The following is a 21,638-nucleotide window of genomic DNA, read 5'->3' on the forward strand; positions in this document are numbered from 1 at the left end:
AAAAAGGGACTAATCAACTACACCAAAATAGTTGGTATAGGTGAATAGACCCTCTCGTAGTGTGTTAGGTCCACCTCGAATTCTCTTCAGTTCCTGGTTTCGATCCCGAGGAGGACGGAGTCCCCGTGGGCGGCGATGACGAGCGTGGAGATCTTGCTGGTCATGCCGTTGTCCGCGCAGCCGGGGATGTCGGCGCGCAGGCGGGACGCGGCCGGCGGCGGCGCGAGCCGAAGGACACGCGGGTGGGTCGGCCGTCCGAGATGCGGGCGTGCGCGGCGGTCCTAGCGTCGGGATCCGAGCAGAACCTATTCTTAAAAAGCGTCTAGATACATATAACATTTCGACAACAATTTAGTACAAGATTGCCGTCAGACAACTTCAGAACCAGATCGAGTTTCACTGCGGCAAGTGCACAACTGAAAAATGATACTGCTACCAATTAAGTGTATTAAACATGTGTAAGTTTGTAGATTTACCACTCCCTCCAAACGATCACGTATTGGAACGATAGCACATATTTTTGATCAAGAGGCAACAATCCTTGCGCATGTTGATCGGAAGGGCCGAATAAAGAGACGTGAACTTTAAACGGTTCTCGTCGGACCCAAGAATGCTGTATACTCTCAGCTTGTCAACATGTGCCAATTCGGGCATCTCTTGAGGTCTCGCAAGGTCGGTTTCTTTGGCGCTCCAAGAATATCATCTTTCTTCACGGGGCCACTGTCCTTGGCTTGCCGGCGTCCCACGGACGGACAAGGTGTTAAAATACTGCGAGACCGCACAGGAGAGGAAGCTGCCGGTGTAAAGGTACTCGAAGCCGTAGCGGGAGACGGACCGCAGCTCCATCCGCCTCGTGTCGACCTCGATTAGGCGCACCAAACGGTCACCGTCGACGTCCTCCCTATGGTATTTTCTCTTGTGCACCACTAAGCAGAGGACGTCGGGGTCGTCCAGGCTCACCGTGGGGTACTCCGGCTTGACGCGCGGGATGACGCCGGCGTAGCCTGGGAGGGACCAGAGCTCCTCGGAGTCAAACCACACGGGCCTTGTCCCATGTCATGCCGTTCATGTCAAGCGTCCACATGGTGATGGTGAAGGCGTGGTGGGAGCGCGCGCAGTCGGTGGTCCCCGGGCCGCCGCCGCAGCAGCGCGCGGGGGAAGACCTCGACGAACATCACCATGCCGCCGCCGCCTGTGGCGCACACACTCCGGTAGCTTGACCCGCCGCGTCCGTCCCTGTAGTACGTGGTGAGGTCGGGCTTCACGGGAAGAGAAACATACCGCAGCTCGGGGGACTCCCGCGACACGTCGGAGAAGATGACCCCGCGGAAGTAGTCGACCCAGCAGAGGAATCTGTCGCCGACGGGGGCGGCCGCATCGGTCACCCAACAAGACAGCTCCCGCCGCTTGCCCTTGTCGTGGAGCACCGGCAGCCGCTTGAGCTCCCAGCCGCCGGAGCGGCGGAGAAGACAGAGCTCAGCCTCCAGTACCGGCCCTTCCTCCTTTGTTCCTCCCGTCGTCGTCGTGCCCAAAACGGGCATCGAGCGCCGCCACAACCGTCTCGTCGTCTTCTTGGCGGCGCAGGAGCGTCATGCCGGGTAAACCCATGAAGCGTTCCCTCGGCCTCCGCCTCCCCTCCTCTTGCTTGGTGAGGTAGCAAGGGGGCAGCCGCGACAGCGACGGCGGCCGAGCGGGCGCGTCGCCGGCGCTGTAGACGAAGTAGTCGACCGTGCATCTCTCGTCGAAGATGACGGTGGTGTAGTCCTCGGTTTGGATCTGGACGAGGACGGAGTCGCCGTGGGCCGCGATGACGAACGGGTGCAGCTCGATGCCGCCGCCACGGCCGGGGAAGTCGAAGCGCGGCCGCGACACCGCGGGCGGCGGGGGGAAGGCGAAGGAGATCCGGAAGGGGTGGCCGGTGGAGGTGTGGGTGTACGCCACGGTCCTGGCGTCGGGATCCTGGCACCACATGGACTGCTCCAGCAGAACCCATCGCGGGTACGCGGCGGCAGGCGGCGAAGGGTCGCCATGGGATGGTAGTAGTAGTTCCCGGTGATCCATGGCGCGCACCTTGGATTCGTTGGTGACACATATATTCGTTGGTGGCATGTAGAAAGATGGTTCAGATGTAACCGCACAATGCTGGCATGAGGAAGACATATCACACACTTATTTACTCCCTCCGTTTTAAAATTTCAATTAAAAATGTCACCCGCATGTACTCCCTCCGTTTCACTGTCGCCGGCGTCTTCTGGCTCCGACCGCCGACTTCCCGGCTGCTATGTCAACAATGGTTTCCTGGCTCTGACGTGGTTCGGAGGTCTAGAGGCAGCATCGAGCTTCGCTTATGGCGCTCCATCGGTGAGTCCAGGCCGGACGAAAACAACAACGTTTACCTACAAGAACTTGCGTGTAATTTTTTATTTTATTTTAAAGATACATAATAATTTTTTATTTTATTTTAAAGATGCATGGTTATGTAAGGGTTGGTTGATTTCAATATATGACCTTGGTGTACTGCATAGAAACAACATTTGTTGCCATGTCATAAAATTTCAATTCGAAATTAGACTCATAACTTGAGAAACAAAAAAAACGTATCATACAATTAGTAGTAGCTAATTCAAAATGGGCTGTGAATTCAGCCCGTTTATAGCACTACATATAGCTGAATCTATTATTTTTGTTTCTCAAGAGTATGAATTTAGAAATTTCCGTGACCTGGTTGTATATCGTGCCCATACTGTAAAAAAGTTTGGGATTTTTTTTTCTTCTATTTTGGAAGACTTTTCTTGAACTCGGGTGCATCAGTTGCACTTTGCACCACAAACCGGGAGGTAACCAATGCAGATGTTTTTTGCAGATTAAGTTTGTTTGTACGGTTCAATTTGAGCAAGCAAAATGCACCGAAGAGAAAATAAAACGTTTTGAGGAAAAAAAAATGTTTTTAAAGAAGAAACAAAATAAGGAGAAGAATATTGGACCAGCCAGCCACAGGCCCACATCTAGCCCAGCTAACTAGCGTACAAACTAAAAAGCCCACATTCGAGCTCAGCCGCTGCGTTCTTCTTCCGCCGCCACTCCTCCGTTCCCCCCGAGTTCTCGATCTCTTCTCTCTCCTAGTTCAAACTCGCTGCCCTCCTGATTGATGGAGCAGCCAATTCAAGGATTCGAACACCAACGAATGGAATCCGCCGAGCGCGACATGGAAACCCGAGCGGGTCATGGCCAAGAGGCATCTGGCGAGTACCCTAGCTGGGTGTTGCTCGAGACCTCCAGGCGCTGCGAGTCCGCCGCCGCGGCGCCGGAGACGGCGGCGGAAGCTCTCACCTCTAAGGGCCGCCCCGTCCTGGTCTCCTTCAACCTCGCGCCGCCGCCCGCGTTCTCCCGCCTCCACATCAACGGCTTGCCGTTGCCGGACGACGAGTTCCGGTTCGACACGAAGATCCTCGCGGCCCACGGCGACTCCGTCCTCGTCCAAGTCTCCGATTACGGCGAGACGCCGGACTACTTCGTCTACAACGCCGGCGACGCGCCCACCCGCCCGCCGTCGCTGTCTCTGCTGCCCGCTTGCTACCTGCCCCATCAGACCTGCGGGCGGGCCCGCAGCTTCTTCGCGGACACCGTCGCCATCCTGCGCCGCGGCGACGAGGAGCTTGCGGTGGTAGTGGCCGGAAAGGGGGGTTTCTTTTCTAAGGACCTGGAGGAGGGGGGAGCGCCCGTGCAGGCCCACCTCTTGCTGCTCCGCTCCGGCGAGCACTGGGAGCCGGAGTGGGAGATCAGGTGGGCGCCGGTCTGGCACGACGAGATCAAGCGTTTGGAGCTGCTCCACTGTTGGATGACCGATGCCGTCGTCCCCGTCGGCGACCGGTTCCTGTGCTGGGTCAATTACCTCTGCGGCGTCATCTTCGCCGACGTGTGGAATGAGACGCCCGAGCTGCGGCACGTGCGACTACCTGTGGATCCCGAACGCGGGAGACGCAATAACCCTGCTTCGTTCTACAGGGCCGTGTGCGCCGCCGGCGACGACGAGGTCAGGTTCGTCCATGTCTCCCCCCCGCTGCTGCTGCGGCTGCCCGGGCGCCACCGCGTGCGCGCGCTCCCGCCGTGCCTTCACCATCACCACGTGGACGCTCTGGATGGACAGCGTGGTCGACAGCTGCGACGTGGTGACGTGGGAGAAGGTCGCCATGGTCGACTGCGACGACATCTGGTCCCTCGCCGCCGGTGACGTCCCGCGTGTCAGGCCGGAGTTCCCCATGGTGAGCCTGGACGACCCAGACGTGCTTTGCTTCATGATGCGCAGGAACCCATTCCATGACGACGCCGACGTCGACGGGGACCTTGCAATACGGCTGGTCGAGATCGACACGAGGCGCATGGAGCTGCGGTCCGTGTTCCGCTACGACATGAAGATGACAGCTTTACCTACGACAGCTATCCCCCAACCTTTCTTCCCGGTGTGGTCTCCAAGTACTTCAACGTTTACTCTTCCCGTCATACGGCGGCAAAGGCAAGCCAAAGGCGGAGGCATCAACGAGACATCCTTGAAGCACCGGCGAAACCATTATTGGAACCGACATCACTAGAGGCGGCGGCGGCGATGGCTTCCCCGGAATAGATGTTGGTGACGCTTCGGGAGATACCTGGCTTGGCGTCTAGTGATAGGCTGAGAGCCTACGGCGTTCTCGCGTGTGATGAGAGCCGTCAGTTCAGGTACAGGTCTCTTTTGGCCCTTCCGATGGAGATGAGGAAGGATTACTGCCTCGTGATTGCCAAATTATCTTGCTTCAATATATAGTTGCTTTTGTCTATGGTCACATGCATGCTCTACATCTTTCGAAGGAAGAAATTACATGATTGAATGATCCACACTTGGTGTCATTTTCAGAAATATGCTCATCTTGCAGTGAAGTTCAAACAAGAGAGGAGCTTTTTTAGAAAACTGGGTACAGATATATAGCATGACGGATTTAATAAAACTAATTTAGCGTGCTAGTTTGTTGGTAATTCTTTTCTTCTTTAAAGTAGATCAACTTTTAATTATTGACTTAGAAGAAAGCTTAGACCATCTGGGAACAAAGGGAGATACATTGAAGCTTTTTGGTTGGAAGAACTCCTCTCCTGAGGTATAAGGTGTTATGGACATGCGCGATTAGATCGTTGCAAAAAGTTGGCGAGAACCGATATTCGTTGACGAGGTTTAACATCGACGCCTGCATCCTTGGAGCATGTTTAACGGGTGCTCCTGCCATGGACGGCGGGCCATCTCCTTGCATTCTCATGTATAGCCTATCAGCGTCTTTGCAATCTCACATATATCAATCCTACCAGCTTCCTTTATTCTATTGTGCCTACGACGACACCTTTATATATTAGATAAATTTTGCAAGTGTTCGATTCGAACACCTAACGTACCACGTACACGTACGTAATTGAAGTCCAACTTTAATCTATATATACATATATATTCGACACAAATTTAACACAAGGTTTGGTGGATTGGACTGCTTTTGCTGCAGGATGATAAAACTCTAATTGTGCAGAACAAAAGACGTGAAAGCAGGCCAGAGAATAAATACAAACCGCCACGGCCACCTCCCCCTGTTGTTTTGCTTGAGAGACACGTTAGCACCAAAAACCCATCCGCAGCCGGCGAATAATCATGGCCGCCGCCGCCGCAGCGCTCCGCCTCCTGCGCCGCCGGCCTCCGATGCTGCGGTCTCTTCTTGCCCCTGGCACTCCGCCGCTTCATCCCCAAGTAAGATAAGAACACATTGGTTAATTCGCTGCAGCTTTTGCTTGCTTCAATCTCGTGCACGCGCCGCCGACGCGCGGCTTCTCGATTTCAAACCCCAATTCTCTCCAGGTCTCCGCCGTCGCAGCCCTCCCGGCCGTGTGCCGCCGCGCGCACGTCGTCGCTCCGCCCATGATGCAGCAGCCGTCCCTGCTGCGATACTACTCGGGCAAGGTAATTAAGCATCGATCCTGAGCTATGTTATCTTAATTGGTGTGTAGAAGAAGAGAGGATTAGTTAGTTAGTTCCGTCCGACTTCGATCTCGAAATTGGCCGTCTCTGACCGAAATTTTGGGGTTGCATTGCTAGCAGGGCACAGACGCTACGGCCGCCGTTGACATCTCCATGCTGAGACAGGTAACAGTAGCGCTAGTAAAAATAGTTGAATTATAGGTTTTCATTTAAGTGGGACTGGTAGTATATACCTTAATTTCTGATCCATGGTTTCATAATATACCGATTTTGATGTCATATGTGTTGCTATCATTTTAAAAAAAGTTGATCAAATCTATTTATTTTACTTAAGATAAAATATAAAAGTACACTTATTTATGAACGGAGGAAGTATGTTTTTAGTTGATTATGATTACTGTCCTGTAGAAAGAGCATTAGCAAATTAGTCGAGAAGATTAACAAGCTTCATGATAAATGATTGATGGTTTATGTGTTGCTTCTAGGAGTTGTGGTTGATGTTTTGCTTCTATGAGTTGTCTTGCACCTATTTTGATGTATTGTTGTCCGGGTTAACATTTTAAGTTGAAGACATTAAATCTATCTGGTGCCTGCACTAGATCTTACTTCTTACATGCAATCTATTCCCTCCGATTCTAAATTCTTGTCGTGGTTTTAGTTCAACGTTCAAATTTGAACTAAAACCACGACAAGAATTTATGACCGGAGGAAGTAGCTAGCTATCGTGTGCCTTGCAAACATAAATGCTTGATTTCAGATAACTGATCGAATCACATTGTCATATATCTCGCCTTAATCGTTCTGTCTGATCAATTTGTTAGGGTGAACAACGCTCCAACCCTGTTCCAAACACTGAAGTTGGGGATCTATTGAAGATGATCATGGAATATCTCGAAAATACGGTGAATCACGGGCTGGAACAGGTTCGGCTGGCGAAGGAAGCTGCGGGCACTTGTGAGAGAGCTACTATCATGTTAGGCGGCGGTGATCTTGACAAAGCTTTTGCAATGTGGGAGGAAGGGTCGGATGAGCTTGAGAGATCTGTTGCTCTGTTGAAAAGTAGGCTGGATGGCATCGCCAAATTGAACGTCATTATTAAGGAGTCCCCGCTTGGTGTCATGGATCCGTCAAATAGAGAGTTTTCCGAAGCAATGAGGAAGTTTATTGAATCAACGGAGGACGTTGTCAGGGATACAAGACTGATTGTTGCAGAAGTGGAGGAGTTCCACAGCACCTCGAGGTAATTAAATCAAACGGGGGTTACAAATCAATAATTTGTTGTTGTTTTGTTAACTCGAAATTTACTTATGTTTTCTTGTCTTGTTTTTGCATGGTTTGGGGATAGCATGACGAAGCTTTATAGGTCTCGCAGGGAGCTCGAGACCATGAGGAGGAGCAATACGGGTATTGGGCTATCTCTGATGCTTGTTTTGTCGTCCATAGCGATTTATGAGTGGGGTTGGGTCCTGACAAACTAACCGTATGAACTGAACATTTTTTGTCACCGGTTCTGCTTCTGTAGAGTTCGTGCAGACGTTTCCAGGAGGTGCCATTTTTACTGTTTGGCTGATTAGTATTACTCTGTAAGATGCAGAATAGATTTTGCAAGGGAATTAGGGGAGATGGTTCATATATAACCAGCTGTTTAGATAGAGATGAAGCTAAGAAGCTCTTACTTCTATTCTGACATACTTCCTCCGTTTCATAATTTTTGTCGAAATATTACATGTATCTAGACACTTTTTAGAAATAGATACATCCATTTTTTGGCAAATTTGAGACAAGAATTATGGAACGGAGGGAGTATATGTTTATGGTAATGTTCTTCATGTGAGGGAAGTAATTAACATTGCCTTCTCAGAGTCCTAATATGTAGTAGCTCATTGAAAATTGCTAGAATCCATCGGCACTTAGTGTCAGTTTACAGTTCAGGCTGCTGACCGATTATTCAGCTGTCTGTTCATCCATGTTAGAGATTACATTTTTCTTGTCCCATATTAACTGTTTTGCTGATGTAAGGTGCAAAATGATTTTTGAAAGGGGAGATGGTTTCGTGCCCCTGTTTAGAAACAGAGGATGTGACCTATGTTTATGCTAGTTTCTTTCCTACTTCCTCCGTTCGTAACACGTACAATAAGTCCTATCTCTGCCACAAGTCAAAATTGTTCAAATTTGATTAAGGTTATAAAAAAAATCTACTAGCATACAGAACTCCAAATAACTATTATTAAAACCATTGTCATATATATTTTTTAGTATACTCATTTGATATTGTACATATTTGTATATTCTTTTTATAAACTTGATCAAATTTGAAAATATCTACTAGCATATAGAACTCCAAATAACTATTATTAAATCCAATGCTATGCAATGCTTTTTTTCTCTGTAGAGGAGGAAATCTCGTCTCTACATCGATTGTTGCACACATCCATATGGATGTAACATTAAATAAAAATATATATGTCAAATTAGATCTCTTAAGATTGCAAGAGCAAAGCGAGGCTGCAAAATACACTCATGCAATCACAAGCATGTTAGCAACACAACATCCATAAGAGTTGAATAAGTCTAGTGCGACCATTTCTAAACGGTCGCACCCAGAATCTATAGAAGCCCGCATCTTCACATACTACATTACGGACCAAGTACAAATCCAATGAAACAACATATGTATAACAAAAAAAAAGAGAACTAAAAAAAAGATCACTTCAACAACTTTACATTGACCATCGTGCCCACTTTCGGTAAAACAAGAGATTTGATTGGTCTGCCTAACCACGCAAGTCACTTCCAAACATGTTAGAAATACTATGGGTTGGTGGAAAGTTGAAACCCACAAATATGACTCAGCCACACTATGCGTCCATTCCGATCACAAAAAGCGACATTTCTTGTCAGCCATCCATTTACACACAAAGATCGGAACCTTTGAATTTCTATAAGCCTTTTTTTTGTGAAAGATGGAGGCAGTTGGTGTTCACCATCACTGCATACATAGATTCAAGTGTAAATTGCTTTGGCGTGTTTAAATTCTAGCTGAACACATCCACTTGGTCGTTGGGTTTATCATGCGAATTTGTCGTGTGGAATACACACCGCTAGCTTTGTCCCAATGATAACACCCCTCTCCCAAAACCTTTGCTGTGGTTGAGTGTTGATTTTGGTGATATTATATAGGGTGAATACGGATCAAATAGGAGGGATACCCATCAAATTATATTTTAAATTTAGTGTTGATACTCTTTTTTTAAGGAATTGCAAAAAGAATCCTTGCTCTTTTTTTTACAGCAATCCCAAAATCTTTCCTTGCTCTTTCTTACAATGGGGATTTGGATTGGGTCTGGGATTGGTATTGGGAATAACTTATAAGCAATCGACTACAAAGAGGTACTAGTAGGTTAGCCGTGTGGGATTGGGAATCGCTGTCACCAGGTGGTCTGGCCAAACCCTCGTCGCGTCCGCGCGGCGGCGACCATGGCCGCGGCCCTTCGGCTCCTGCGCCACCGGCTCGTAGCGCCGCCCTCTCCGATGCTGCGTTCCCTCTTCCCTGCGTCCTACTCCAAGGTGAGATGGAAGCCACCAAGCTGCTTGGTTTTGCCTAAACCCTCGCCTCGATTGGCCGCGCTAACTTCCCTCCCCCCAACTCCAGGCTGCGGCCGCCGCCGCCGACGACGACGACATCCTCCCGGCCGTGTGCCGCGCCGCCCTGACCCCGCCGCCACCATCTCTTTCCCGGCAATACTGCAGGGATGTTTTTCCAAGGAAAGCTCCCCCACCGAAGGTAATAATCTCTGTCGCGAGCTAAGGTTTCCGACCTACCCAAAATCGACCGAAATTGTTGGTCTCTTTCCCGAGCTGGTGAGGGGTAGATGGGATGGGGAGGTGGAAGATATATTTTGATTGACTCTGAATCTGTTCCTCCTTGCTTTTTGCGAGACTGCCTCCGTTTGATTGCTCCTTTGATCTGCAACCTTTGTTGAAAACTGTTGAATGCTCGCCGCTCACAACTCATTAGCGCAGGCAGAAAAGTTAATTGGCATCCATTGGCCAGTATTTATCTTCATTATAGCTGTGGAGCTGAACGAATCCTGTGATTTTGCTTCAACCCAGAGGCGGAGTGAATTAAGCGAGAGTGCTCCCAAAACATGTCATGTCAAGTTGTCAATTCATAGACTAGTGTGTGCGATGCTCCCGGTATTCATCGTGCTATTGCCGTTTGTATTTAGCCTTCCTTTGCAGGCAACCAGAGAAATGCCTGACGAATCACTTTAATCCAAATTGTAGTTAGCTTGTTTTCAGTTAATGCAGAAATATGAAGTTGATACTGACCAAGTGCCCTTACCTGTGCTGAACATTGTTTGGATGGTTTAAATTTGACATTGATGTTCCTCTATATGTTGCTTGACTATATGTTGATATACTGTAGGATGAACCAGGCTGCTGCACTCCTGTTCCAGATGCCGTGAGTGAAGGTACAAAGTCGCTGCTGGATCAACTGAAGGATCTCAAGGAAAGTAAGATGGCATTGAGGGTCAGGAGAAAAAATATTATGGAACACCGAGAAAGGATAAGAATAGGGTGTCATGAGTGTAGGCTTTCTAGTGCTTTGTGTAAGGAACGGTTGGCACTCCAGAGGAAATTTCTTGCCAAAATACGTGAAGCCCGAGTTAGTTCTAGCAGAATCAAGGCATATTGCTCCAAATTGGATAAAATGGGGGATGAATATGATAAAGATTGGGCCATTGAGATGTCTAAGGAGGATTTGGTTGATCAACATATTGAAATGGTAGAGGAGGAGGAAAAGGACTATCTCAATGCTTTGAGGTAAAGGGTTTATTGTGATGTTTTCTAGTTTGGTGTAAGAAGCAATATATTCTTATTTGTTTAATAACTCAGGAGTCCAGATCCTAACATGTATACCTTTCCATGTCTATTTTGGAAGGCGGTGTCATGAATTGGAAAGATCCATCAAAGAGAAGGTGAAGAAAGTTGGGAAAGTGTGTGGCGCTGTTGGTCTCGTGGGAGGGCTTCTGTTGATGCTGGCAAAGATGTAGATTAGAGCATCGTGGGCCTTTGCTTTGCTTCGTCTTCCTTCTGTGTAGAACTGGGCTGCTAGATGACTAGGGGCTGAGCTGGTATTTGTAGTAGTGGAGTAGCATTTAACCGTTTCCTCGATTACTCTCCATGCCGATGTACGGCGCATCTTCGAACCTGCAGGAGAAGTGGCGCCGAACATGTCCTTGCTAACAAAGAGAAAGGCAAGTGATACCCTTCATACTATTGCAGTTATCTCTGTAATACTAATAGAACTTGGTTCATGCTAGGATATGCAACATCCTGAAGAAGACTTGGGCTGAAAGAGCAATGTGTTCCTCTTGTAATAGGGTTATGTACTTATGTCTTCTGCTGAATTCTGATTACAAGTTCAGTAATTAGACTGTTTAGTATCCTTATGCACAGTCCTACGGAAACTGAACTTTTGGATAAGGCAGACCATTTACCTTGTACATTCGAAATTTAAAGACTTTTTTGAGAGGATGGAAGATTAACGTTTTTCACTGGATCTGAAAGCATGAGGGCTTTCTCTTTTTAAATGGTGTCCTTGCAATTAAGTTGAAAGATTGTTTGATTTTCCTCTGCTGCATGAGTTGGTGAAAGGTTGCAAGACACAAATATGACTGGCCACACTGGGCGGCCATTGGACAATGGATGAGAAGATATTGGGTCATCTCATCCTGGTCACAAAAGCAGCATTTCTCGCCTCCCTTCAAACTATGCACAAAGATCTTGATCTTGAGTTAGAAACAAGTCTTTTCTTGCGAATGAGTCAATTGGTGTTTACCACAGCTGCATGTAAATCACCCTGGCGTCTTCAAATTATAGGTGGACAAATCCATTTGGTCATTGAGATTGACCCCGACGAACTTGTCGTGCAGTGGCGGATCCACATTCAGTTAGAACCCACATAATTTATGAAATCACATTGAAATATATAGTAATCACATAGCAACTGTTGTCATTTGGAATATTTCATGCATACGACTACGAGAGGTGATATTCGGCTACTTCTCTCTTAAGATCTTTGTCACGGTTGAGTGTTGAAAAAAATCCTTGCTTTTTTTAAAGCGGCAAAAAAGAATTACTGACTCGTTTTTCACTGGGATTGGGAATGGGAATGACTTGTAAGGATTCAACTAAAAAGACGCAGGCTGGTCATGTAGGAGTGGGAATCGCAGTCACCAGGTGGCCAAGGCCATGGCCGCGGCCCTCCGGCTCCTGCGCCGCCGCCGCCGCCGCTGTCTCCGATGCTGCGTTCTCTCTTCCCCGCGTCCTACTCCAAGGTGAGGTGGAAGCCATCCCGCCGCTTGGTTTTGCTTAAACCCTCGCCTCGGTTGGCCGCGCTAACTTCCCTCGCCCACAACTCCAGGCCGCCGCCGACGACGACAGCCTCCCTGCCGCGTGCCGCGCGGCTCTGACCCCGCCGCCAACATCCCTTCCCCGGCAATATTGCAGGGATGTTTTTCCAAGGAAGGCTCCTCCTCCAAAGGTAATAACTTGTGCAGTGAGCTAGGATTTCCGACCTCCCCAAAATTGACAGAAATTGTTGGTCTCTTTCACGAGCTGGAGAGGGGTAGAAAGGATTGGGAGGTGGAAGATTTGGTTTATTTGTTTGCTTCTATTTCGAGCTGTCGATTGAAACATTGACAAGGGGGGGAGATATACTATGATTGACCTGAACCTCTTCCTCGTTGCTTTTGGGAGACTGCCTCCATTTGATTGTTTCTTAAATCTGCAACCTTTGTTGAAAACTCCTCAATGCTCGCCTTTCGCAACTCAGTAGCGCAGGCAGTGGAGGGAGATCGAAACCTGCTTCCGTGGGGGAACAAGACTAGTTGAGGAAGTGGCGAGAGAGATTTTCGAGACAGCAAAGGGTTGGAATCCTGTTTGGGTTCGAATAGAGATGGGAAGCCGACTGCTAGAGTTTGTTTGCTGCTGGAAGAAGCTTTTAGCTCTTTTGGGGGTGGCTCAGTTCGAGGCTCATGGAAGGAACATCTTCTGAAGAGGGGCTGGATATGTAGTGTTTTTCTTCTGTTGTGGTCTGTGTCTGTTGCTCTTTTCTCCGATTCTCCGAGCCCTGTTCTTGCTGCTGTCGAGAGATGTTGTTCCAAGCTCTTTTTTGTTTTGTTTCGTCAGTGACATAACTGAATCTGGTAGCAGAACCTGGGACCCTCTTTTTTTTTAAAAAAAGTAGCGCAGGCAGCAAGATCAATTGGCGTCCATTGGCCAGTATGTATCTTCGGCATAGCTGCGGAGCTGAACGAATTTTGTGAGTTACTTCAACCCAGAGGCTGAGTGAATTAAGCGAGAGTACTCCCAGAACCTGGCAATTCATAGACGAGCACGCGACATGCTCCCAGTATTCATTGTGCTATTGTCATTTGTATTTACCCTTCCTTTGTAGAGAAATGCCTGACGGATCACTTTGATCCAAATTTTAGTTGGCTTGTTTTCAGTTAATGCAGAAATATGAAGTTGAAACTGACCAAGTGCCCTTGTGCAAAACATGGTTTGGATGTTTTACATTTGACATTGATGTTCCTCTGTATGTTGCTTGACTATATGTTGATATACTGTAGGATGGACTAAGCTGCTGCACTCCTGTTCCAAATACCGTGAGTGAAGGTTCAAAGTCGCTGCTGGATCGACTGAAGGATCTCAAGGCTGCTGCCAACAGCCTCCCGGCCATGTGCCGTGCGGCCCTGACCCTGCCGCCACCATCCCTTTCCCAGCAATACTACAGGGATGTTTTTCCTAGGAAGGCTCCTCCTCCAAAGGTAATAATCTGTGTCCTGATTTCCGACCTCCCCAAAATTGGCTGAAATTGCTGGTCTCTTTCCTGAGCTGGAGGGGGGTAGAAGGGATTGGGAGGTGGAAGATTTGGTTTATTTGCTTCTATTTCGAGCTCTCAGTTGAAACATTGAAAAGGTGTGTGGTTGGCCCGGAACCTCTTACTTCGTTGAGAACTGTTGAATTTTCACCTTCCACGACTCAGTGGTGCATGCAGCAAAGTCAATTGGCATCCATTGGCCAGTATGTATCAGCATAGCTGTTGAGCTGAACGAATTCTGCGATTTTACTTCAACTCGGGGACATATTGAATTAAGCTAGACTGTACAAACCTGATGTGCCAATTCATAGCGGAGCGCGTACCATGCTCCCAGGATTCCTTGAGCTATTGTCGTTTGTATGTAGCCTTCCTTTGTAGGCCAACCTGATGAATCACTTTAATCCAAATTATTGTTGGCTTGTTTTCAATTAATGCAGAAATATGAAGTTGATACCGACCAAGTGCCCTTACTTGTGTCAACCATGATTTGGATAGTTTACATTTGTTGTCAGAGTTCCTTTATATGGTGTTTGACTGTGTGGTGATATACTTTAGGATGAACCACGCCGCTGCAGTACTGTTCCAAAAATCACGAGTGACGGCACAAAGTCGCTGCTGGATCAACTGAAGGATCTCAAGGACAGTAAGAAGGCATTGCAGGACAGAAACACGAATCTTGAGAAACACAAGGAAATGATAAGTAAAGAAGTACATGATTGTATGATTTCTAATGCTTTGTTTAAGGTACGGTTGGCTGGCCACATGAGACTTTCTCGATGCTATGAGGTGAAGGGTTTATTGCAATGTACAGTATATGTTTAGTGTAAGAAGCAATAGTCTTATTTTATTTAATAATAACTCAGGATCCCAGATCCTAACATGTATACCTTTTCATGTCAATTTTTGAAGGTGGTGTCAGGAATTGCAAAGATCCATCGAAGAGAAGGTTATGAAGGTGTGTGTCAGTCTTGAGGTGTGTGCCGCTGTTGGCCTCGTTGGAGTGCTTCTGATGATACTGGCAAAGAACTAGATTAGAGCACCATGGGCTTTTCTTCATCTTCCTTTTGTGTAGAAATGACTAGGCCAAGCTGGTATTTGTAGTGGTGGAGTAGCATTTAACCGTTGCCTTGATTACTCTATGTGCTGTTATACAGTGCATCTTCAAACCTGCAGGAGAAGCGTGCCGTCCATGTTCTTGCTAACAAAAAGAAAGCCAAGTGACACCCTTCATACTATTCCAGTTATCCCCATGTAATACAATAGAACTCGGTTTATGCTATGATATGCAACACCTGAAGAAGACTTGGGGTGAAAAAGTGATGTATTGCTCTTGGAATAGGGCGATGTCATGAACTTGAAAGAGCGATGTTATCTCTTCTGCTGAATGCTGATTACAAGTTAAGTAACTAGAACTGTTTAGTATCTTTCTGTACGATGCCATCATTCTCCAAGCTTTTTTCGTGTTTGCAAAGGAAATGTGCAGCACGCTTGACTCCTATTGGTGCCTGTTCTTTTCCCTCAATAAGCATTGGTTGTGCCTTTTCATTCATGGAAAGAATTGTGCCTCATGTTTGTTGATATTTAGAACAGGTCAGCAATACTCTCAGAACAATGTGCTGCTGCATGAGTCTATGAAGCCCTGGAATTGATTTCTTGGTCTGTATTGCTTGACATGAGTAACACCATTCACATCTCAGATGCAGTTTTGACGTAAACTGTAGATTTTAAAGACAGATTAGGATACTGTACTCTAAATTCAGCTAATCTCCTTGCAAAGCAGATTCCATAGTACACAATGCAACAGCACAGCACTTAGCAACCAATGAGACATGTCATCTTAGCTTGCAGGCATCAAGTTGATGCCATACACTTGCATGCATTTTTTTCCTACAGAAACACTAAAGAGTTTCAGGCACAAGCTAACAACACGTGAGAGTAGGAATGAGAGTATCCAATTCTAAAGCTACATCATGAATGAAGACTAGCTAGATTGATGAAAGATCCTCATACACAGACTTGATCCCAGGCCTTTCTGAGACCGGCCTGATGCATCTCAATGCAATGCCGAGCACCTCCTTCATGCCCTTCACGGCCTGTGGGTTCTCCGAGTCTGAAGCCATGGCTGGGTCGAAGCACTCCGAACCATGGCCTTCCGCCACCCGCAGCCGGACCCAGTCGGTTAGGTCAACGCCGCCCTCGGCCCCCGAGACAATGTCACCAGCACACCTGCCAGTCAGAAGCTCCAGCAATGCAACACCAAAGGCGTACACATCGGACTTGAACGAGGGGGATGGCTTCTTGGACGCTGCAAGCTCCGGGGCACGGTAGCCCAGAACACCCAGGTCAAGGATCTGTTCGACGACACCAGCCTGGGTCATCAGGCGGTGCAGGCAGTAGTCAGCGACACGGGCGTTGAGGTCAAGGCCATCCAATAAGATGTTGGAAGCCTTGAGGTTTCCATGAGGCATTGCACGGTCAAAATGGAGGTAGTTGAGACCACGTGCAACATCGACTGCAATCTTGAGTCTCTGCGCCCAGGTCAGTGGAGGACCTCTCCTTCCCGGACGATCTGCTCAGTTAAATAAATGCATCCCATTTAAATGAATGACTGAAGAAGTCTTCAGAATAAGGTTATCTGGACTCGCTAATTATTGGAGTATACAAAGACACTTATTGAATGCATCTAAATAAAATGGGAAACCGGTGAATGAGAGCATTACCATACAAAAAGCTAGCAAGACTTCCTGGCGCAACATAATCTGACAAGATCAATTTCTCATGTGGTGTTGGACCCCAGTAGTATCCACGCAAGCCAACCACATTAGGATGCCTGATGTTTGAAAATTTCTTGGCCTCCTTCGTAAACTCTTTCTTGGGCCTTGCAACACCTTCCCTTAGCCACTTCACTGTCAAGAATACACCATTCTCCAGCGTTGCCCTGTATGAAGTTCCATGGCTGCTCCTCCCAAGCACTTCAGCAGGTGCCCTTGACAGTTCTTCTGGCGTCAGTGTAATTGTTTCATCCAGGAAGTGCAACTCCCCTGCTAGCCTGTCAGGTGATCTGACATCCAACCGTGCCAAGCCTTCCTGAGCATACGCCTCTCCAGAATCCGGTGACCAAGAGAAACGGCTACCCTTGGATGGTGAAAATCCCCCCACAGCTGATAACTTTTCTTCTTGGCTTGGTGCTTCAGATGTGGAGCCCTTTCGAGGAGCAAGATCATCTGCCGAGACCTCCGAACCACCTTTGTTGTCCTTCCTTTTCATACTCTCAATGTCTTTAGTAGCTCTATGGAGGTTCTTGTCCGAGACTTTTTCTGAGCTAGGGAACTGCCGGGAGATCCGTTTGTAGTGGCATACTATCGCAACAAGGATAATGATGACAAGAACAACGATACTAGCTGCTACAAGTGCTATTTTAGCACCTGTACTGAGTGGTTTGCCACCTGCTGAACCAGATGCGGAACCACTGGATCCAGATGAGCTAGCAGGATACTCTAATCTCGAGTTCCCAGGATGGAAAGAGGATTCTGGAAACTTCCTCAAGTTAACAGGCACAACACCAGATAGGTCATTATAGGAGGCATTGAGGGACTGGAGAGTATCTGGAAGTGCCTCTGGCAAAGGCCCAGTGAACTGGTTCATTGATATGTCAAGAGCAGTAAGTGCTGCAATCTTAGAGACAGCAGCTGGCAAAGGGCCGGAGAAATTGTTTGAAGATATGTCAAGAACTTGGAGGCCAGATAAGGAGGCCAGATCATCAGGGAGGCTGCCACTAAAATGGTTGCCAGAAATGTCGAGCACTTCAAGACTCAAATTTTTGGACGACGATCCCGGGAACGATATGCCACCGGTAAGCATGTTATCTTGGATGTAGAGCTCATGCAGCATGGATGAAGTAAGTAAATTGGCAGGAATAAGACCACTGAACTGATTGGAGCTCAGGTCAAGGACAGTAAGTTTGGGGTACTTAACAACAGCTTCAGGAATGGTGTTAGCTAGAGAATTGTGAGAAAGATTCAGGTAGTTCAGGCGAAGGAATTGAGAGCTCACGTCAGGAATAGTCCCAGTTATATTGTTCTGGCTAAGGTCAACATATTCCAAATCATTGCTCCATTTGGTAAGAACTGACAAATTTCCTCTAAATTGGTTGTTTGAAAGATCTAACACGGTGCAGCTTCCAGCAAGCAAAGGGAGATCCCCAAAAAGAGCATTTGAGGACAGATTAAGAATCTGCAAGGTAGTTGATGTGATCATATTGATATGTCCTGCAGAGTACAGAGAACTACAATTAGTAAGAAATAAAAGATTTAGAAACTGATGGCCCGATACTGAGATTATTATCGTAGGGAATGCCATGCTAGGAAAGTCAAAATGCAGATGTTGATGCATGCATTTACATATATGAAAAATTTCCTGCCTTTCTTATACATTGAAAATCTAGGGAAGACAATTTTACTAAAAATAAACCAGAGTTCTGCAGAGCGTTAGGTGCAAGTGACACAGTGATGGAACTGTACAGTGTGCAACAGTTATTGCTCATACAGCTAGGTATCATGTGTACACAGTTGGTTGCCTCCTATTAATACTAGCAGGAGTTAGAGACGTCCACACCACACGTTCTGGTCCTTCACTGCTTAGAGCTGTAGGCCATTCTACCAATAGTAAAGGATCTTGCAAGAAAGGTGAAGGCAGCAAACAATCTCAGGGAAATTAGTTCAGCGGGAGATGAAATGGTGAAGAAAACAAATAAAGATTGCATACCATAGAATATGTACTTAGAACAGAAAAGTATATTGCAGTTTAACTCAGCCTGTCAAAATCCATCTACAAAATTATCAGCGCTGTATTCGATTTTGTTTATATACGTGAAGCAACTTGACTCTAGGAAATCAATTAATTGGCACATGTGGATTGGCACCAATACTTGCAAATGTGGATTGGCATGACGAAGACTTCCAAATTAGATAAGCTTTTTTGTTCTTTTGACAACCACTGACCAGTGAAAGATCAACTTGTTGTGTAATCACTATTCACTAGCTCGGATCATATTTGGCATTAAAAAAAGCTGATATAAAGGTTACAGAAAGATAAACACCAAGTTTCACAAGCTTCCAATACAACCAGATTACAGCTAATACCTGTCAGATTGTTTGCACTTAGGTCCAGCTCGCTCAACACCAGAGAATCTCCCTTCAGAAGTCCACTAGGTACAAACCCAGTGAATGCATTGTTTGCAAGACGCAGAACCTCAAGATCATAAACATAATTGAACCCTGGAAGGTCTCCAGACAGCTGATTATTGCTCAGATCAAGCACCTTCAACCTCCCAAAAGTTGAGAGCTCAACTCCATCAATCAATGACCCAGTCAACTTGTTGCTGCTAAGGTTCAGATATAGAACCGTCTCCGAAATATCTGCAAGAAACTTGAGTTCCTTGGGGGTGGTACTGGTGAGCAAGTTCCTGCTGAAGTCAACATGAGCAACACTTGACTCGATCAAGAACTTCCAGTCAACACCACCATCCAATTGATTCCAGCTCAGATCCACAGACTGGAGGTTCACAAGGAGGCCAAGCCCAGCAGGAATGCCCTTTGTGAAGGCATTGCAAGAGAGGTTCAGAGCAACCATGCTCCGGAGGCCTTTCAAAGCCGCAGGCAGTGGGCCAGACAAAGAGTTGCCGCTCACATCCAAGGACAGAAGCGATGTAAGCCCATCAATGGATTCAGGCAGAGGACCTGAGAAGTTGTTCCTGGCAAGCGACATGTTCTGCAGGCTTCGGAGACTGCCAATATCATCAGGGATCGAACCCGAGAACCGATTGTTCGATATATCCAGGAACTTCAAGCTCTTGAGACCACCCAGTTTGCTCGGGAGGCTCCCGGAGAGATTGTTATTGGCCATGGAAAGCTTCACAAGCATGGTCAGGTTGACAAACACAGAGAGATCAGCGACACCCGAGATCCGGTGGCCGTCGAGCACCACCCCCGCCACGCTGGCGCCATTGCACACGACGCCATTCCAGGAGGCCGGGCATCCATTGAAATCGATGGACTCATCGTTCCATGAATCAGTGATGAAGCCGGCGGGGTCATGCGTGATCCCCTTCTTGAAGGCGAGGAGTGCAAGGATGTCCTGTGACGGCAGCTGACCGGACGCTGCAGGGGTCACCACCAGCAGAAGCAACACCAAGAAGAATCCCCCTACAATCCCCATTACCCGCTCTCCTCCAGTTGAAGGGTAGATTTATAGCTAGCAGGCCTCAAGAACACATCACCTGAGGCAGCATATCCCGGAGCAAGATGGACCGAGCTTGGAGTGTACCTATCTACCACACCTGCACTAATAGCCACAGGAGCACTACTTGTCCCTTTCAGCTTGATCTACGACTGCACAGCAGCCAGCATTCCCACCAAAATCCCAAGGACCCTGGAACCTGAAACGAGCACACAAAACGGCAAGTTAGCCACAGATTCCTGCTTTCACAATGCACCCAAAAAGGAATCTTTGAGCATTCAAGTAGGCAAAAATAAAATCTAGCTTTAACACTTGGTAATAACTACCCTAAAGGAAAAACCTTTACGGATCCAAACAGTTAGTCAAAACTCAAAACCACCGGCTTTTAACCCCCAAATATGCAGGTGAAACTGAAAGTGCCATGCTCCGCCCACTAAACGCAGCCACCCACCACGGCTTGAGCCATGAACACAGCTCAAAAGGAACCATAGAAAGCCAGAAACACTTTCCACATCCAAGAAACCAATCCCAAATAAAAAACCAAATCAGAGGACCAGCAGCGACATCTCCTTACCGCGCAATGAGAAGAAAGAAAGGACGCCGGCTCTAGCTCTCGCCGGCACCGGCACGGCGGGTCGGTAACCTCAGGGGAATGAATATGGTTGCGCCGAGCTGGGCTGCCGGCAGAGGAAGGCAATGCGGTGGGGTTGAGGGAGCCGGGAGTGAGAGGGCAAGTGCGCGCGTAACCCTAACCCTAGCAGCCAAGGATGGGATTCTTCTTGGCTGCGGCGAAGGGGAGAGGAGAAGGGGGAGAGTGGACTGGCTGGAGTAGTGGAGTGGCAAGGCAAGGGACAGTGGGGGATGGGACTCCACTGTGTTTTCTCTGTGTGTGTTTTTTACTTCCCCGCGGTTTTTTTTTTCCTTAGTACTAGGCCTTTTGCGTTTTGGTCCTTGCAAGAGGTTAAGTATGGGTTTTGACCCTTTGCTAGTTTTTGGAGCATTCGTTTGGCAAATTTCATCTTTGAGGCTTGCAATTGGCAACCTTAAATTTTTCATTGTACGTCTTTGAGACCATCCTTTTCTATCGCAAGTATCGTTCATTTGGGATCTTTCGTGGGGTAGGCAATCCACTTATACTTCAACACTCCTTACGTGTGACTCCCTCAGACCTAAACATGGACCGAAAATAACCAACAATTTAATTGCGCCAGCCATGTCTTGAATTCGAAACCTCTTGTTTCTGATACCATGAAGAGCGTCATGCGCTAAACCAATACAACCAAAAGGCCGATCCGATGGAACGTGCTAAGCAATCCACCTATACTTCGACACGCACGCATATTGCAGGATAAAAAAAACCCAAGACGGAGCAAGCAGAGATGACAATGCTTATATTTCTTTTTTCTTTCACAAGTATTCCTTCCATTGCATGAAGACCGGCGTGGCCTTAAAGTTTGAACTAGATCTAGTTCGAAATCGTGCCAATCTTTATGGAATGGAGGGAGCAAAGAAAAAAGTTTG

General features: G+C 47.4%; 5 protein-coding genes across 13 annotated transcripts; 3 read left to right on the forward strand and 2 right to left on the reverse strand.

Annotated features, from left to right (window-relative positions):
- Positions 1 to 478: 478 nt before the first annotated feature.
- On the reverse strand, positions 479 to 1,556 carry LOC112270051. Its single transcript, XM_024457709.1, has one exon. It carries the CDS (start codon positions 1,539 to 1,541, stop codon positions 1,071 to 1,073), a length of 471 nt encoding a protein of 156 aa, XP_024313477.1. The 5' UTR covers positions 1,542 to 1,556; the 3' UTR covers positions 479 to 1,070.
- Positions 1,557 to 3,086: 1,530 nt separating this feature from the next.
- Positions 3,087 to 8,005, forward strand: LOC104582326. Of its 3 annotated transcripts, XM_014896615.2 has the most exons (7): positions 3,087 to 4,716; positions 5,523 to 5,761; positions 5,870 to 5,971; positions 6,110 to 6,154; positions 6,811 to 7,229; positions 7,335 to 7,393; positions 7,512 to 8,005. In XM_014896615.2, exons 2-7 carry the CDS (start codon positions 5,666 to 5,668, stop codon positions 7,574 to 7,576), a joined length of 786 nt encoding a protein of 261 aa, XP_014752101.1. In that variant the 5' UTR covers positions 3,087 to 4,716; positions 5,523 to 5,665; the 3' UTR covers positions 7,577 to 8,005. The 3 variants fall into 3 exon arrangements, 2 of the variants coding, with proteins under 2 accessions (XP_014752101.1, XP_014752100.1); XM_014896614.2 differs by having other exon boundaries at positions 7,335 to 8,005; XR_002965509.1 differs by lacking the exons at positions 6,811 to 7,229; positions 7,335 to 7,393; positions 7,512 to 8,005 and having other exon boundaries at positions 5,523 to 5,971; positions 6,110 to 6,153.
- A 1,383-nt stretch (positions 8,006 to 9,388) lies between these two features.
- On the forward strand, positions 9,389 to 11,553 carry LOC100831504. The gene is made up of 4 exons (XM_003561409.4): positions 9,389 to 9,556; positions 9,642 to 9,773; positions 10,419 to 10,816; positions 10,935 to 11,553. The coding sequence occupies exons 1-4, from the start codon at positions 9,467 to 9,469 to the stop codon at positions 11,044 to 11,046; spliced, it is 732 nt and encodes a 243-aa protein (XP_003561457.1). The 5' UTR covers positions 9,389 to 9,466; the 3' UTR covers positions 11,047 to 11,553.
- Positions 11,554 to 12,146: 593 nt separating this feature from the next.
- Positions 12,147 to 15,331, forward strand: LOC104581736. 7 transcript variants are annotated; one of them, XR_002961635.1, is made up of 6 exons: positions 12,147 to 12,338; positions 12,420 to 12,539; positions 13,630 to 13,827; positions 14,436 to 14,703; positions 14,790 to 14,853; positions 15,035 to 15,331. XR_002961635.1 is itself a non-coding variant. In XM_024456650.1 (6 exons), the coding sequence occupies exons 1-5, from the start codon at positions 12,162 to 12,164 to the stop codon at positions 14,831 to 14,833; spliced, it is 789 nt and encodes a 262-aa protein (XP_024312418.1). In that variant the 5' UTR covers positions 12,147 to 12,161; the 3' UTR covers positions 14,834 to 14,853; positions 15,035 to 15,331. The 7 variants fall into 7 exon arrangements, 6 of the variants coding, with proteins under 6 accessions (XP_024312418.1, XP_024312419.1, XP_024312421.1 ...); XM_024456650.1 differs by having other exon boundaries at positions 14,436 to 14,685; XM_024456651.1 differs by having other exon boundaries at positions 14,436 to 14,666.
- A 288-nt stretch (positions 15,332 to 15,619) lies between these two features.
- On the reverse strand, positions 15,620 to 20,996 carry LOC100830763 (probable LRR receptor-like serine/threonine-protein kinase At4g20940). Its single transcript, XM_003557591.4, has 4 exons — positions 20,692 to 20,996; positions 19,022 to 20,316; positions 16,601 to 18,148; positions 15,620 to 16,449 (listed from the first exon to the last, which is right to left on the reverse strand). Exons 2-4 carry the CDS (start codon positions 20,094 to 20,096, stop codon positions 15,866 to 15,868), a joined length of 3,207 nt encoding a protein of 1,068 aa, XP_003557639.1. The 5' UTR covers positions 20,097 to 20,316; positions 20,692 to 20,996; the 3' UTR covers positions 15,620 to 15,865.
- Positions 20,997 to 21,638: the final 642 nt, after the last annotated feature.

The sequence above is a fragment of the Brachypodium distachyon genome, chromosome 1 (assembly GCF_000005505.3).
Source record: "Brachypodium distachyon strain Bd21 chromosome 1, Brachypodium_distachyon_v3.0, whole genome shotgun sequence".
NCBI lineage: Eukaryota > Viridiplantae > Streptophyta > Magnoliopsida > Poales > Poaceae > Brachypodium > Brachypodium distachyon.

What these genes read in the sequence shown, in the direction of transcription:
- LOC112270051 (XM_024457709.1), bottom strand. Translation starts at nt 1,541, where the DNA reads ATGCCCGTTTTGGGCACGACGACGACGGGAGGAACAAAGGAGGAAGGG.
- LOC104582326 (XM_014896614.2), top strand. Translation starts at nt 5,666, where the DNA reads ATGGCCGCCGCCGCCGCAGCGCTCCGCCTCCTGCGCCGCCGGCCTCCG. An exon ending in TGCGATACTACTCGGGCAAG is followed by an intron (nt 5,972 to 6,109) that starts GTAATTAAGCAT and finishes CATTGCTAGCAG; the next exon opens with GGCACAGACGCTACGGCCGC. An exon ending in ACATCTCCATGCTGAGACAG is followed by an intron (nt 6,155 to 6,810) that starts GTAACAGTAGCG and finishes TCAATTTGTTAG; the next exon opens with GGTGAACAACGCTCCAACCC.
- LOC100831504 (XM_003561409.4), top strand. Translation starts at nt 9,467, where the DNA reads ATGGCCGCGGCCCTTCGGCTCCTGCGCCACCGGCTCGTAGCGCCGCCC. An exon ending in TCCCTGCGTCCTACTCCAAG is followed by an intron (nt 9,557 to 9,641) that starts GTGAGATGGAAG and finishes CCCCAACTCCAG; the next exon opens with GCTGCGGCCGCCGCCGCCGA. An exon ending in GGAAAGCTCCCCCACCGAAG is followed by an intron (nt 9,774 to 10,418) that starts GTAATAATCTCT and finishes GATATACTGTAG; the next exon opens with GATGAACCAGGCTGCTGCAC.
- LOC104581736 (XM_024456650.1), top strand. Translation starts at nt 12,162, where the DNA reads ATGGGAATGACTTGTAAGGATTCAACTAAAAAGACGCAGGCTGGTCAT. An exon ending in GCGTCCTACTCCAAGGTGAG is followed by an intron (nt 12,339 to 12,419) that starts GTGGAAGCCATC and finishes CCACAACTCCAG; the next exon opens with GCCGCCGCCGACGACGACAG. An exon ending in GGAAGGCTCCTCCTCCAAAG is followed by an intron (nt 12,540 to 13,629) that starts GTAATAACTTGT and finishes GATATACTGTAG; the next exon opens with GATGGACTAAGCTGCTGCAC.
- LOC100830763 (XM_003557591.4), bottom strand. Translation starts at nt 20,096, where the DNA reads ATGGGGATTGTAGGGGGATTCTTCTTGGTGTTGCTTCTGCTGGTGGTG. An exon ending in AAGTGCAAACAATCTGACAG is followed by an intron (nt 18,149 to 19,021) that starts GTATTAGCTGTA and finishes TGTACTCTGCAG; the next exon opens with GACATATCAATATGATCACA. An exon ending in TCTTGCTAGCTTTTTGTATG is followed by an intron (nt 16,450 to 16,600) that starts GTAATGCTCTCA and finishes TTAACTGAGCAG; the next exon opens with ATCGTCCGGGAAGGAGAGGT.